The sequence below is a fragment of the Cetorhinus maximus genome, chromosome 7, assembly GCF_964194155.1.
Source record: "Cetorhinus maximus chromosome 7, sCetMax3.hap1.1, whole genome shotgun sequence".
In the NCBI taxonomy this organism is placed as follows: domain Eukaryota; kingdom Metazoa; phylum Chordata; class Chondrichthyes; order Lamniformes; family Cetorhinidae; genus Cetorhinus; species Cetorhinus maximus.
In genome coordinates, this window is record NC_135885.1 from 87432871 (window position 1) to 87448792 (window position 15922).

The 15922-nt window shown below is 42.4% G+C and overlaps 1 protein-coding gene across 2 annotated transcripts in view; it reads right to left on the reverse strand.

Moving 5' to 3' along the window:
- LOC144682920 (short transient receptor potential channel 6-like) overlaps window positions 1–15922 on the reverse strand; it is a 223598-nt gene that overhangs the window by 40911 nt on the left and 166765 nt on the right. For both annotated transcript variants that reach the window (XM_078545816.1, XM_078545815.1), the window contains exon 8: window positions 9811–10006. In XM_078545816.1, the coding sequence (XP_078401942.1) occupies window positions 9811–10006 (196 nt within the window). The remainder of the gene's footprint in view (window positions 1–9810; window positions 10007–15922) is intronic.

Consider the following 15922-nt stretch of genomic DNA (forward strand, 5'->3'; position numbering starts at 1 on the left):
GCTCCCCGACAACCACAGTGGAGGTGGAGGCAGCCTGCTGACTGCTATGCCCTGTCTGTGATGATTTTGGTGGGCGTCCTCTTCAGGGCTGAGACCTGGAGGACCTGGACTGCTTTCAGCGAACTGTGGTGTGGCAGTGGCTCCTTCCTCAGCCTGTGGAGCTAGAGATGCGGAGGTCACAGGAAGAGGGGATTCAGATGGGCCGGACACTCCCTGAGTTACCTGGATGGATGGCCCCAGGGTGTGCACCTGCTGATCCTCCTTCCTATGGGTGCCCGAGGGCTCCTACCTGACTCCTTGAGAAGAATGGGCAGCTGGAATGAATTTGAAATGCCGCACCTCCCTTGCATTGACACTAATGGATGGCAGCAAGTGCCTGCAGCAGTGCAGGACCAATGTCCAGGACCAAGGTCTCCATGGCGGCCATCCTACCAGTGTTGACCTCTGTGCATTGGCATGCTGGTGCTATCGCCTCAGACTGAAAGCAGACGGACTCCTCCATCGTGCCTTGTAATCTGAGGAGTGTAGCAGACATCCCTTCCTGATGTTCCCAAGCTTGCCTTTGTAGCTCCAGCAACTGAGGTAGAACTGAGTCCAGAGGCTCATCACCTGACTTGGACTCAGCAGGTTCCTGGCCTCCAGCTGTCCTCCAAGTGCTGGCAGCCTTGGATTCCCATGCCTCTGCTTGCTGTGGATCGGACAGTGCGATGTGCACACCAGATTGTAACCCCGAGGCTAATCTAGAACTAGGTCCCACTGAGGTGTGTGTCCCTGCGCTGGTGGAGGGTGTGGGTGACGCTGTGACGGGTCTTCAATGTTGGTGTCTGCGGATTCCTCTTACGAGGTGTCCTTGGGGCTGGAGTCGGGGACCTGGCTTGTGGTCACCTTGAGCTGCTTCCCAGATGTGTCTGCGAGAAAAAAGAGAGATAATTAGTGCATGGCAAGGGACCGTGAAACAGGACACATCACTCACAGTGTGGTTGTCTGATGAATGTTGCACTGCTGGATCCTCACTTGGTTGAACGCTGCTGACCTCACTGTGCAGGAACGGTCCAGATCCTCACCAGCCAGCTGGATGGCTCCGTTTTCAAAGGCCATGAGGACCTTCAGCTCTGACATACCTGGGATGTCTCCCTCTTGTTGTGGGCTTATCCTGCATAGAGACAGATGGAGAGAGAGGGAGAGTGTAAGCGAGATGTCAGCCAGGCCTGATGAGAAGGATGCCTGGCATGCGTGGAGTGTGAATGGTGCCATGGATATCATGAGGACATGATGGGCAGTGAAGATAACGGCGTTTGTGAGAGAGTGCGTGAAAATATTCCTTGACCTGGCAGTGAGTGTGGACCCTTTGGATGTGTGATGGGTTTGGGAGTGTGTGAGTTGAGAGTGATGAGAAGAATAACTTACCCTGGAGGAACGGAGATCATTCATCCTCTTGCAGCCCTGGGTGGCTGTCCTGTTTTGGAGGGCGTTAGCGCTCACCACCACAGCCACTGCCTCCCATGCTGGATTGGTGAGCTTGGTGGCTGGTCTTTGCCCAGGGCGGGGGTAGAGGAATTCGCGGCAGGCTTCCATTACGTCCAACAGGCCTTCTTTGCTTTTGGGGAAATCTGTCGCCTGGAACAGTCCTGGTCCGTAGGCATGAAGTAGGCTGCGCTCTGGTAAGCTTTAAACATGACATACACAGCAAGGACGCACTGAGGTCATGACATGGTGGGCAAATCCGAGCCCACCCGCCAGTGATTCAGCATGTTTCCCATGCATGTATTATTAATGTGGTGGGATGCGTCGGGAATGGCACAACAACCCGCCATTGTGGTCAGCGGGAAAAATGTCTTTTTTCACCCCTGCCACTAAACATAGTGCAATTCAGGGAAAATTTTCCATAGATATATGGGTCATTTTCAGGTTGTTGTAGCTGTAGGGATCAGAGCAAGGGGGCACAGTTGCAAAATAAGGTGTCTCCCATTGAAGACAGAGATGAGGAGGAATTTCTTCTCTCAGAGGTTCATTCGTCTTTGGAATTCTCTTCCACAGAGAGCAGTGGAGGCTGGGTCATTAAAAATGTTCAAGGCCAAGTTAGACAAGTTTTTCATCAAGAGAGTCAAGGGTTATGAGGGCCAGGCGGGAAAGTAGAGTTAAGACCACAATCAGATCAGTCATGATCTTGTTGAATGCTGGAACAGGTTCAATGGGCTGAATAGCCTACTGCTGCTCCTATATTTTTATGACCTTATGATCAAACATAGACAAAACAGATGAATTCAAGAGGTGAGGCGAGTGTGACTATTCTTGACATCAAGGCAGCATCTGACCAACTGTGGTATCAAAGAACCCAAATAAAACTGAAGTCAATAGGAACCAGGGGAAAGAAAATACTGCTGAAAACACTTCTGTGTCTCACCTGTTGCCGCCCCTCCTCAGTCAGTACCAGATATGCTTCCTCATCGGCTGAGGACTGGGTTTGCCCCTGCACAGGTACAGCTGGAGAAGTGTTTGGTGGGAGCCTAAGAAGTCTCAAAACCCAGAAGATGCAGCCAAGAGCAACTGGACAGTGAGTGCAGGGATATGGGTCCCTGGCCTCTACCTCTGCCGAAATCACAGATGTTACACTATGCAGAAATGGTCAGAATAAGGAAGATTAAAAATTTGCCATTGTGTAACGATATGTACGTGGGTGCCTTACACATTTCATACTGTTAAACGTCGTGTGTTAATTTGATGCATATAATTATTGTTATTTTGCACCACTTTCCCTTCTTATCCACCCTTTGTTGCTGATTGGCATGTGGCCTATTCAGTTGTTTTAATGATGAATGCAAAGGCTTGACTGGATAGCGACCAATGAGGGAATGCGATAGGGTTGCTTGGTTGTTTGCAGGACTGTTTGTCTTAGTGGCACTGGATGAAATCTAAGTGAAGCTCACAATAATGAGGGCATCACGGGCAGCAACGTATGTTCAGGTGGCCCATTCCTCTCATTACCTTCCATTTCCTTGTCTTCCTCTTCCTCCTCCATCCCCTCCTCTGAATTGCCCGAAGAGGCTTTGTGTTCGGTGCCTTGGTCCTCCTGCAAGTTCAAATATCACTACTGGGCAATGCTGTGCAGAATGGAACACACTCCAACCATTTTGGAGGCTGATGTCTAGTGAAGAGCATGCCCAAATCTGTCCAGGCACCTGATATGAATTCTCAGCAGGCTGCCAGCTTGTTTGATGATACATCTGGTGGTCACATGGTATTGATTGTAGCATTCTTGAATTTCAGTCCTCAGGTTTCTGAGAAGTGTAATCAGCTCATCAACCGGATGAAAGCATCATGCAGCTCCCTAGGAATCTTGTGCACACCTGCATAAAGATTTGTTTTGAGGATGCACATTAGCTGTGCATTGGTGGAGTGGAAGCCTTTGTATTTGACAAACAATGCTAGGTGATCTGTGGATACCTCAATTGCCACATGTGTGTAGTCAATGGTGCCCTGCACCTGTGGAAAGCCAGCTGGAGTCGCAAACTAGAACGCCCGCTCATCATCACAGGCAAAGTTAACATAATTGGCAGTCCAGTAAAGTATGCCGTCTGTATTGGAGAAACTTATGGGAATAAGATCTGCCAAAACCCCGGGACCTGATGGCCTACACCCTAGGGTTCCAAAAGAGGTAGCTGCAGAGAGACTGGATGGACTGGCTATGATTTTCCAAACTTCCTTAGATTCTGGAATGGTCCTACTGGATTGGAATTTGGCAAATGTTTCACCACTTTTCAAGAAAGAAGGGAGAGAGAAAGCCATGAACTACAGGCAGGTTAGCCTAACATCAGTTATTGGGAAAATGCTGGGATTTATTATTAAGGCACTCTTAACAATTGTCATGAAGAGGTATTAATGTTTATAATGTTATTGGATGTTATTTTTAAATTGGAGATGTAGTAGGGTCTGTGTCTATGGCCAGAACCTTCCGTTTCGTGTGCGGCGCCCCGCACGCTGACGCATAAAATGACATGCGGTGACATCGGGCGTGCGTCCTGATGTCCCTTGCGTCATTCCGACCTTCAGTTCGCAGACACGCACCGGAGTCGGCTGCACACCCGCCCAACTGTCAAAGGCCTGTTAAGGCCATTAATTAACTAATTAAAGTGATTGCCAGGGCTGCCCGTCCAACCTTAAGGTTGGCAGGCAGGCAAAGAGCCCAGGTGGCCTTCACGTTTTCATGAAATCTCATCCATGGGCGGGATGAGGTTTCATGAAGTGTTTATTAATTAAATAAAATGTCTTATGAAAATTCATAAACATGTCCTAGCTCATGTGACAATGTCACATGAAGGGACATGTCTCAGTAATTTTATTTTTTATTTTTTCCAGTGTTTTATTACTAAATTAATCTCCCTGAGGCATGCGTGAAAGAGCGCAGGCCACAACTCTCCCTCCTCCCCCCACCCGCACAGGTAGCGCTGAGTGCTTCCGGGTGTGCGTCATGCTGGGCGGGCCTTAATTGGCTGGCCCACGTAAAATGGCGGTGCACAGTCAATCGCGAGTGGTGATTGGCTCTGCGCCCGCTCCCGACTGGCCCGCCCAACGGGGAGAAAATTCTCCCCTATGTGTGTGTCTGTGTGTGGCTTAATTGGGCTTAAAGCCAGCTAGTCTGGGTGCCTTGATATATAGTAGTTTTGAGATGTTAATTAGATAAATGTAAGGAGGAGAAGGTAAAGTGTAAATTTGCACTTGTTGAATAAACCATTCAAAAGAATGGGTAAAATATTGCATCTAGCTAGGAGATGCCAAACAATGTGTTTATATTATTAATAAAATTGGTGGAATGAAAGGGTTTATTGTTAGAAGAGGGAAATTTTTTTAAAAACCTAGTAATACAATGGAAAATTTACATTCAAAGTGGAAGCTAGGTATAAACAGAAAGGAGTTTGTGTCAGAGGCATTTAAGATCTAATCAGCCTGTAAGCCCACAACTGTCTCTGCAAAGGAAACAAATTGAAAGGAACCTCATTTTTGAATTTGTAAGATCAAATGTGCTTTGCCTGGTGTCTGTTTAAAGTCTATGGGTCACTGTTGCCTTGGTGAAGATTTACCTGGGAGTGGTTAATTTGAGGATTTGTTTAAAAGTTACTATGGTAGTAATCTGTAGACATGTGTATATGTTTAATTTGTTGTTAAATTAATAAATTTTTAATTTAGTTTTATATAAAAAAAACCTTTCGAGTCTCGGTGGTCTTATTCCTGAATTCAGAGCTGCATCTCAAATGCACCAATTGAAAATATAGGTTATGACAGTTGTTCAGGTTTCCTGCTGGGATTTAAACAACTCAGCCTTTATTAACTGCTGTGTCAAGACACTTAGAAAAACAAAGTACGATTAGAACAAGTCAACATGGTTTTCCTAAAGGGAAATCCTGTTTGACAAAATTGTTAGCGTTTTTAAAGGATGTAATGAGTAGGGTCATTAAAGGGGAACCAGTAGATGTAGTATACATTTTGGATTTCCAAAAGGCATTCGATAAGGTGCTGCACCAAAGGCTAAGAGGCAAGATAATGGTTCATGGAGTTAGGGGTAATTTATTAGCATGGATAGAGGATTGGTTAATAGATAGAAAACAGAGAGTGGGCTTAAATGGAGCTGTTTCAAGTTGGCAATGCCACAAGGATCAGTGCTGGGGCCTCAGCTATCTGTATTCTATATTAATGACTTAGATGAAGAGAATAATGTATCTAGGCTTGCTGACGATACCAAACTAGATGGAAAGATAAAAGCAAAATACTGTGGATGCTGGAAGTCTGAAATGAAAACAGAAAATTCTGGAAAAGCTCAGCAGGTCAGGCATCACTTGTGGAGAGAGAAAGTGAGTTAACGTTTTGAGTCCATAAGACCCTTCTTCAGAGCTAAACAGAAATAGAAATGTGATGGATTGTATTCTGTTTAAGAGGGGGTGGAGCAGGCAGAGCAAAATGGAAGGTCCGGGATAGGCGGGAGCTAAGGAGAGATTGACAAAGATGTCATGGACAGAAGACAAAGGGAGTGTTAATGGTAGTGAAAAAGGCTAGAGAAAGTGCTGAGAGTGGCATAAAGGTAAGATAGCAGAATGTGTTAATAGCAGAACAAGGGTCAGCGCTCTATGAAAGCACAACATAGAAAAAAAGTGACAGATGGCTCTGAAAATGGATAAAAAAGATAAATAAATAGATTTTAAAAATCAATAAATTAACAATAAATAAATAAATAATAAATAAATAAAATAAAATAAAAATTAAAAATAGGATTAAAAAAGGGGTGAAGATGGAGGAGAGAGTTCACAGCCTGAAGTTGTTGAACTCAATGTTAAGCCCAGAAGGCTGTAAAGTGCCTAATCGGAAGATGAAGTGCTGTTCCTCCAGTTTGCATTGGGCTTCACTGGAACATTGGAAGGTAAGCTGTGGGAAGAATACAGAGAGGTTGCAAAGAGATATAGCTAAGTTAAGTAAGTGGGTAACAAGATGGAGGATGGAGTATAATGTAGGGAAACGTGAAGTTATTCTCTTCGGTTGTAAGAATAAAAAAGCAGAACAGTTTTTAAAAAGGTGAGAAATTGTAAGTACTGACGTTCAAAGAGACTTGGGGGTCCTGGTACAAGGAGCGCAGAAAGTTAGCATGCAGGTGCAACAAGCAAATGGCATGTTAGTCTTTATTGCAAGGGGATTGGAGTGCAAGAACAAAGAGGTCTTACTACAGCTTTAGAAATTTTTGGTGAGACCACATCTGTAGTATTGTGTACAGTTTTGGTCTCCACATTTAAGAATGGGTTTACTTGCATTGGAGTCAGTACAGCAAAGGTTCACTAAGTTGGTCCCTGGGATGAGGGGATTGTCCTATGATGAGAGATTAAGTAAATTGGGCTTATATTCTCTGAGTTTAGAAAAATGAGAGGCGATCTCATTGAAACCTACAAAATTCTGAAGGGGTTTGATAGGTTGGACACTGAGAGATTGTTTCCATTGGTCGGGGAACCTAAAACACAGGGACAGTCTCAGGATAAGGGGCCAATCATTCAGGACTGAGATGATGAGAAATTTCTTCACTCAAAGGGTTGTGAATCTTTGGAACTCTTGACCCTAAAAGGTTGCAGATGCTCCATTGTTGAATACATTTAAGGCTGGGATAGACAGATTTTTGGTCTCCCAGGGAATCAGAGGATATGGGGACTGCCTGAAGAAATAGAGCTGAAGTCCAAGATCAGCCAGGAACATATTGAATGGCCGAGCAGGCTTGATGGGTCATGTAGTCTGCCCCTGCTCCTATTTCTTACATTCTTAGGTTCTTATGCTTTCCACTATCCTCTGTGTGAGGAATTGCTTACTGTCATTACACCTGAATGGCCAAGCTCCAGTTTTAAGCTTACACTCCATTGCTCTGGGCTTCCCCATGCTTCTGAAAAATTCTGATGATTTTTCACCATTTTACCACTAGCATCCATTCATGGTATCTCCATGATTGACGCTGGAAATTTCCCTAATGCTGAAATTTGTTGATAAGGATCCAGTGAATTATAGACTGGATATTGGCATACAGCATTATTATTTAGAAGAATGTGAATCTGCTGCTTTCTTTTTCATAGTACAAGCCCCAATAATGCATTGCTGAATTGTTTATCCATTGCTCCACACTTGCCATACTTCCATCCACAAGAAACAAAGCAGCCTACTACTGTCAGTAAAGAACCAAGTTAATTTTTAAAAAGAAATTGTTCATCTGAACTCTTAACCTATACCTTTCACCACACATTAGTTTCAAAGAGTGAAAAAAAGACTTAAGTAAAACTAATAAGTGGGAATGAGTAAATAGAATGTGGAAGGATCAGAATGATGTGTGCTCCCTATATGATGTGAACCTGCCTGGACTCACATGCTATGCAGGGGCAGGATATATGTATGGAGTGTATAAGGACAGACCTTGAGAGTCAACTGGACAGACTCTGCAGCATTCATGAAGAAGAAAGTATTCTGGAGCAGACATTCCAGCAGGTGATCTTCCCCTAGGTTGCTCAGAGTAGAGAAGTTGCTGGGTGACCTGACAGATGGGAAGATGCAGGTGGGAGTAGGCAGGAGGTTATCTGTGCTGCTGGGTTTGTTTAGTAGGCATGTTTGCTAGGTACCAGTGAAATGGATGAAAGAGTAGACACTGAAGAGGGTAACCATGAGCACTGAGAGGCAAGCGGCCATCTTTGGAGAAAACGGCACAGTTAGTAAGAATAGGTGAGCAGTAATTGTGGGGGATTTTAAAATCAGAAGAGTACATAGTTTCTTTGTAGATGAGATTCAGAGCCTTGCATGATATATTGCTTCCTAGATGCCAAAGTTCATGTCACCATGGAGCAAATGCACAAAGTCCTGAGCAGACATCAGAGCAGTGACAATAGGTCATCTTTCATGTGGGAGCCAATGGCACTGATAAGAATAGGTCTGAGGTTCTGCAAGGGGTCTCAAAGAGTTAAATTCTAGATTAAGAAGCAGAATCTCCAAGGTAGTAATGTCTGGATTACCATGTGGGGAAAGGAAGATTAGGATTCTCAACATATGGCTAGAGCAATGGTGTAGAAGGGAAGTTTTCAAATTCCTGGGAAACTGGGATCACTTCTAAAGTCTGAAAAAGCTGTACAAACAAGATAGTCTTCATGTAAACCAGAGATACATCTGTGCCTTTGCAGAAAGGGTAAATAGACCAGCGTGGAAAGATTTTAACGCGTTGGGGAGTGGGGGTTGGGAAGTGGGTGCAGAAATCCACACAGTAAACCAAGAAATGATAGAAAAAAAGACCAATGGGATATATAAACAGGTCAGGGACAGTTACCCTGAAAAGAGTTCTGTAAACAAATGCATGTAGTGTAAGAAAAAAAGGAAGTTAGCTAGAAGCACAAATTCAGCTTTAAGGATACGATGTATTAGCCTTAGAGAATCCTGGCTACAACCTGACCATGATTGGAAGCTAAATATTCTGGGCTATATGACCTTTAGTAAAGACACACTTTGAAAGGAGGAGTGGTAGCAATATAAATAAAAGGCAGAATGTAGGTTGATCAGGTAATGGGAAGTATATTGCCAGCATTAAAGAGCAGCAAGGGTGTAAGGGTCTGCTTAAAGTTGTATACCTACCTGACAATAGTGATGTATTGAGGGGATGTGTTAATACAGAGATCAGAGAAGCATGCAACAAAAACAATTGGTTAAAATGGGAGGTCTTAGTTTTCACATAGACTGGGTCAGGGTTGAACAGCTCAAGTAAGAAGGCAGTGGACACCAAGAAATATTTCAGGACTGCTTTCTAGGACAATCTGCTTCAGGACTGACAAGCGAACAGGTCATTCTAGAATTAGTGGTAATTAGTGAACCAGAATTAGTTAACAGACTAATGGCGAGGGATCACTTTGCAAGGAGTGACTGTAATACAATTGGATTTGATATTTGACTTGAGAGGGAGAAGGCAAAGTCGCAAGCCAAGATTTTAAATTTAAGTAAGGCAAATTTTGAAGGAGTGAGAACACATTAAGTGTGTTAAAATAAATGGCCTAACACCACTAAGTAAAGCATTTTGATTACATTACATTAAGCATTTCAATCATAACATTTAGACTACAGAAGGGGATTATTCTGTTCCATCATGCCCGTGCCAGTGGTAACCCTTTAAAGCTGTTTTTGGTTGATAAGCTAGCAGTGAATTTCCATATTAAATCTTAATTTCAGAACTATTATCTTTTGATTTTTCACAGTAGCATCAAACAATGACCTGTTTATATCATAAAACTTAAAGCAATTAAAAAAAAACTAGAACTTCACCTCAATCTCTTGAAAAGAGCTATTAATCATCGCAATCAGCATATTTAAGAGGACAATGACCATTGTCACATGGTATACGCCATACAAAACGTAGCCAATGTTCTCAATAAATTTGTGACTATAATTGATGACCACAGACTTGACTTCTGATAATCCAAATATAGCCCAAAATAAAGTTTTAAAGCTTTCTTCAACACTGAAAAACAGCAAGAGAAATAAAAGAACATAATTGGAACCATTTTGCATATCAATTCAATACACATTCAAAGCTCAAACAAAAATTACATATATAATACTGCAGATACAATATTATTTACAAAAGCAAAATATTGCAGATACTGAAAATCTGAAATAAAAGCGGAAATGCTTGACATACGTAGCAGGTCTGGCAGCATCTGTGGGGAGAGAAACAGAGTTAACCTTTAAGTTTGATGACCTTTTGCAAGAATTGGAAAAAGTTAGACTTTTAGGTCTTAAGCATGAATGGAGCAAGTGAGATTGGCTAGGAGGGAGATTGGAGAGAAGGAAAGAATATGAGGGAAGGTCTATGATAGGGTGGAGGGAAAGAGTTTAAATGACAAAATTGATGATGGTGCAAGACAAAAGGAGAAGGTGATGGGCCAGGTAATGAAACAAAAGATGAGACAAGAGAATATTTAAATGGGAATAGAGGAATCATTACCAACAGTTGCTGTCTGAAAAGATGGGAGCAGTGATATAATCTGAAATTGTTAAACTCAATGTTGAGTTCAGAAAGCTGTAAAATGCCTAATTGAAAGACGAAGGCCGGGATTTTCCAGCCCCTTTGCGGGCGGGACCCGCCACAGGCGAGGCGGCACCCCAGCCAAAAGTCCATTGACTTGTGGCGGGACCGGGAGATCATGGCGACAGGTGGGTGTGGAAAATCCCGCCGGAAGTTCTGTCCCTCGAGCTTATATTAACTTTCATTGGAGGAGAGGTTAACATAGTTCATTACGATAAGGGGTGGATAGAATCACAGAATTTTAACGGCACAGAAGGAGGCCGTTTGGCCCATTGTGACCGTACTGGCTTTCCAAATGAGTATTATGACCTAGTGCCATTGCTCTGCCTTTTCTCCATACCCCTGAACATTGCTTCTATTCAAATTATCATCTAATGCCCTCCTGAATGCCTCGATTGAACCAGCCTCCACCACACTTCCAGGCAGTGTATTCCAGACTCGAATCACTCATTGTGTGAAATTTTTTCTCATGTCACATTTGCTTCTTTTGCAAATTACTTTACATCGGTGCCTTCTCATTTTGATCCTTTTATGAGTGGGGACAGCTTCTCCCTATCTACTCTGTCCAGCCCCCTCACGATTTTGAACCGCTCTATCAAATCTCCTCTTAACCTTCTTCTCTCGAATGAGAACAGTCCCAACCTCTCCAATCTATCTTCGTAACTGAAGTTTCTCATCCCGGAACCATTCTTGTAAACCTCTTCTGCACTCTCTCCAATGTGTCCACATCCTTCTTATAATGTGGCACCCAGGACTGTACACAATACTCCAGCTGAGGTCCAACGAGTGTCTTATATCAATTCAGCATAATCTCCTTGCTCTTGTACTCTATGTTCCTATTCATAAAGCCCAGGATACTATATGCTTTATTAACTACTCTCTCCACCTGCCCTGCTACCTTCAATGATCTATGCACATATACACCCAGGTCTTTCTGCTCCTGCACCCCCTTCAAAATTTCACCCCTAATTTTATATTGTTTGTGCATGTTCTTTCTACCAAAATGCATCACCTCACACTTCTCCACATTGAGCTTCATCTGCCACCTATCTGCCCACTCCACCAACTTGTCTATGCCCTTTTGAAGTTCTACACTGTCCTCCTCACAGTGAGGGGCTATTGATCCAGAGAGGACTTTGATCAAAGATCAACCTCCTTTTTGCTACTGAGGCATTAGCTAGGACCCATCTGACAAACAAGGTGCGAGTTGCCTCACATCCTTTGAACCCCGCCACCAAGTTTCATTGGAACAGAGTAGGAAGCTGAGGACAGAGAGGTCAGAGTGAGAGTGGGATGAAGAATTAAAATGGCAGACAACTGAAAGCTCAGGGTTACTGCTTTGATCTCCCTAGAGCAAAAGAGATCACATTGTGAACAGCGAATACACTACACTAAACTGAAAGAAAAATTAAATCGCTATTTCACATGGAAGGAGCATTTGCCCTGGAGAAAGAAAAGGTGTTACATCTACTGTTCTTGCACAGGAAGGTGTCAAGGGAAGGGAAAGGGCTATTTGGGGAGATTGAGGAGTGGACCAAGTTGTTGCCGAGGGAACAGTTCCTTCGGAATGCTGAAAGGGAGGGGAAGATATATTTGGCAGGGGCATCATGCTGGAGGTGGCGGAAATGGCAGAGGATAATCCATAGAATATGGAGGCTGGTGGGAAGGAGGGGAGGAGATTGGAAGTAAAAGTGTAGAAAATGTTTTGGACACGTTTGAGTGCACTTATAACCATCATGAAGGGGGAGTGCTTGGTTGAGGAAAAGGAAAGAAATATAGGAAGTGCTAATATTGAAGGCGACATATTGAGAACAGGTGTGACGGGGGTAGAGAAACTGGGAGTTTGGAATGAAGTCCTTATAGGAGGAAGAATGGAAGTAAGTAAAGTCAAGGAAGCTGAAAGCAAGAAATAACAATGCAGTCATCAATTTACCAGAAAAAAAGAGGTGATGGAGGGAACCCGAGTAGGACTGGAACAAAGAATGTTCCATAAATCACACAAAAAGTCAGCAATAGTTAGGACCAATATGGAATCCAAATATCCTTTGTTTGTAGTAAATGAGTAGAGTCAAAAGAAAATAGTTCGATATAGGAACACAGGAATATGAGAAGTTCACCTTGGCAGAGGAGGCCGGTGGATGGGGAGTGGTTGGGTCTCCATTCCAAGATGAAGTGGAGACCCCTCAGGCTATCCAGATGGGGGATGGATGTGGAGAAGGAATAGGTGTTCATGGTGAAAAGGAGAAGTTTAGGAGTAGAATATTGTAAACTTAAAATGACGAAGGGCATCAGAAGAGTTATGGCCAGAGGTGGAAAAAAACTAGACACGGGGTGAAAAATAGAATAGCTTTGAACTTTTTATACCGTAAAAAACCCAATTACATCTCATTAACCCAATTTAACTTTTTCAACAATTTTATATAGTGAGACTAATGGGATAAAAGGGTAAATTCTTGTCAGTTCGGTGATTTCTATTTGACTGCAGTCTGTGCGGACTTCAACAGTGCACTATGTGGAGAAGCATAGAATATCTGACAGCAACTCCTGGATTTCCACATTTAACTAAGCATGTGCAGACTCCAAAAGTTGCTGTCAATTTTCGAGGAGGAATGACAGTGATGCTAGCAGTTTGTCCTTATTACTTTTGCAAAATCCAAGCCTATTTCTTTCAATGAGATCACTTCTGGATTCTTCTAAACTCTAGGCAACATAGGCCGCGTCTACTCAATCTCTCCGCATAGGACAATTCCCTCGTCTCAGGAATGGTTCTAGTAAACCTCCAATATTCTCCGAATAATGCCAGTATATCCTTCCTTCAGGAAGGAGACCAAAACCGTGCACAGTACTTCAGGTATGGCGTAGGATGAAATGGAACTATCGACAAGGGCAGCTTTCAGATAGTGAGTCGGTGCTGCTGAAGAGAGAGATCGAGCGTGTGCATTTGGCAGTGCATGGCATTGAGTGTGGATTTCAGAAAGCTGCAAGAGCAGTGGTTTGAGGAATGCTGAATATCTTAGAAACATCTGTAATCAAGGGCGGATCTGAAACATGAAGGGTGGAATTTCAGTTGGAATCCACATGGGATAAGTCAGAGTCTGATACAGTTGTTGAGAAAAGGGGTGTGGCTGTGAAAGGGAATGTTAGAAGATATGTGACCAAACATGAGAAGGGAAACATGAAAGCAATGAAGATGAACAAGGGAAAAGAGGCAAAGGGAAATCCTGTCGGGAAGAAGAGCAGAACGTCTACAAGATGGGCATTCCTAGAAGAGAAGTGCCAGCGACCTAAGCATTATCAACAAAACAAAATGCTGCAAATCTGATATAAAAACAAAAAAATTTAAATACTCAGGTCAGAATCATATAGATAAAAACCATCTGTTAATTTCCATTAGTACACAGCTTCAAATTTAATACCTGAATTGAGAATTTCCTTTTATTCTTTCATGGGACGTGGGCATCACTGGCTGGGCCAGCATTTATTGCCCATCCCTAGTTGCCCTTGAGAAGGTGGTGGTGAGCCACCTTCTTGAACTGCTGCAGCCCATGTGCTGTAGGTGCATCCACAGTGCTATGGCTGGCCTCTCGAACATCCTTTCATAGTCTAACTGGGATGATTTTCTGATAGCATACAGCGTTTTTCTCCAATTTAAAAAAAATGCTCTATGGAAACTCAAACTTATTGATTACCTGTTTGTATTTGATCTGTGCTTTTTTTATACCTGTTGCCCCTCGCCTGCCCTTTTCTTCTTTGTATTGGTTAGTCCTACAGGCTCACTTCATTAAATACTAATGAAAGGTTTCTATCTGGAACTCATGTTTTCAGATGCTGACAAGACTCACTGTTGCTTTCCAGCACTTTCTATTTGTATTTCAAATTTACAGGATGTGCTGTTTTTCTTTAAATCCTTGGCTTTAATAGAGCAATACCCTTTTAACTTGTACTTCTAAGGATTTGTAGGGTAGATAGAAAGAAACCATTTCCTCTGTGAGAAGTCCAAAACAAAGAGCAATATCCTTAAAATTGAAGTTAGGTCATTCAAGGGTGATGTCAGGAAGCACTTCTTCACACAAAACAGGCAATATCCTGGACTCACAAAGTCATATGGCTACACCAACTGAGTGTTAAAAGGTTGAGGATAAGATTGTCAAACAAAATAGCTTCCGACACCAAGGGGGATATAGACAGATTGCAGAAAGTGTGTTAATTTTTGTATTTCTATGTTTGCTTAATACAAATTTAACAATCTCACACAGGATTGGTAAACTAAATGTAGGTTCAGTTTATTTGAAGATGTAGTCCAGGATTTCTCAACAGACACATTTACAATAAAGATTCAATTACTATGATTAATAGGAAAGTACAGTTGCAACTCCTTCACACCACTTGCTGCTAGCTAAACTGAAAGCAACTCTGAACAATGTCTGATGGTCACATGGTTTACATCCTAGCTACTTACTAGCATATTCTCTCTTAAAGTGATATCATTACATTAATAACCAAATATGTGTGGAATGAGAGATACTAGCCCTTTGTAACGTGTCGTGAAACAATGCTTTCTGTTTAGTCATGCCATTCTAAAAATGACTTTCCTTGGTGTTAATAAAGTAAATTGCATAGTTACATACAATGAGAGGAAGAAATCACACCACACCATCCTGTGACTTGTCTATGTTTTGCACAACTTTGGTATCCCTTTAACCCTTGTTGTCCCAAGCTATTGCCTGGCAATGGTATAACTCCAATGATGGTCTTTAACATGAAAAAAATCAGCACCATAGACCATGAACATAAAGCCATCTCAATCTACTTTTTAAAATTTTGATACTGAGTTTAGCACTTGACAGATTCAAGTGTAATATAATCCAGCACTCATCAATAAAGAATGCAGCCTTGAAATAATTTAAACATGGCAGTAAAGATTGAGGATGAATGAAATTTCTCAATGCTAATCAACCAATACCTGTTAATATGATGAGCAATTGATGAGACTGGATAAGTTCACAAAATAGGAATATTAGATAATTAAGTGTTAGCCACTTAATCATGAACACAGATATGTTGCTACATCTGGGTTCAACATGTACTATATCAGAAATCCCCTTGTCACGGTAAAGGTAATAGGTATTTCAGTCCAAGTTCTGACATACTTAAACAAGGATGTCAATTTCCAACTTAAGTTGCTGCTCTAGAATGCTCTTCTCTGCAGCGCAAAATCCATAGAGGTATACATTTGTCTTGGTTAACATCTAACATATAATTATAACAGCAATCCTACAAATAATCCGAAAGCCTTTATGAAGTGCCATCAATAAAACATGACCATCTCCAAAGAAAATGGAGGCATGT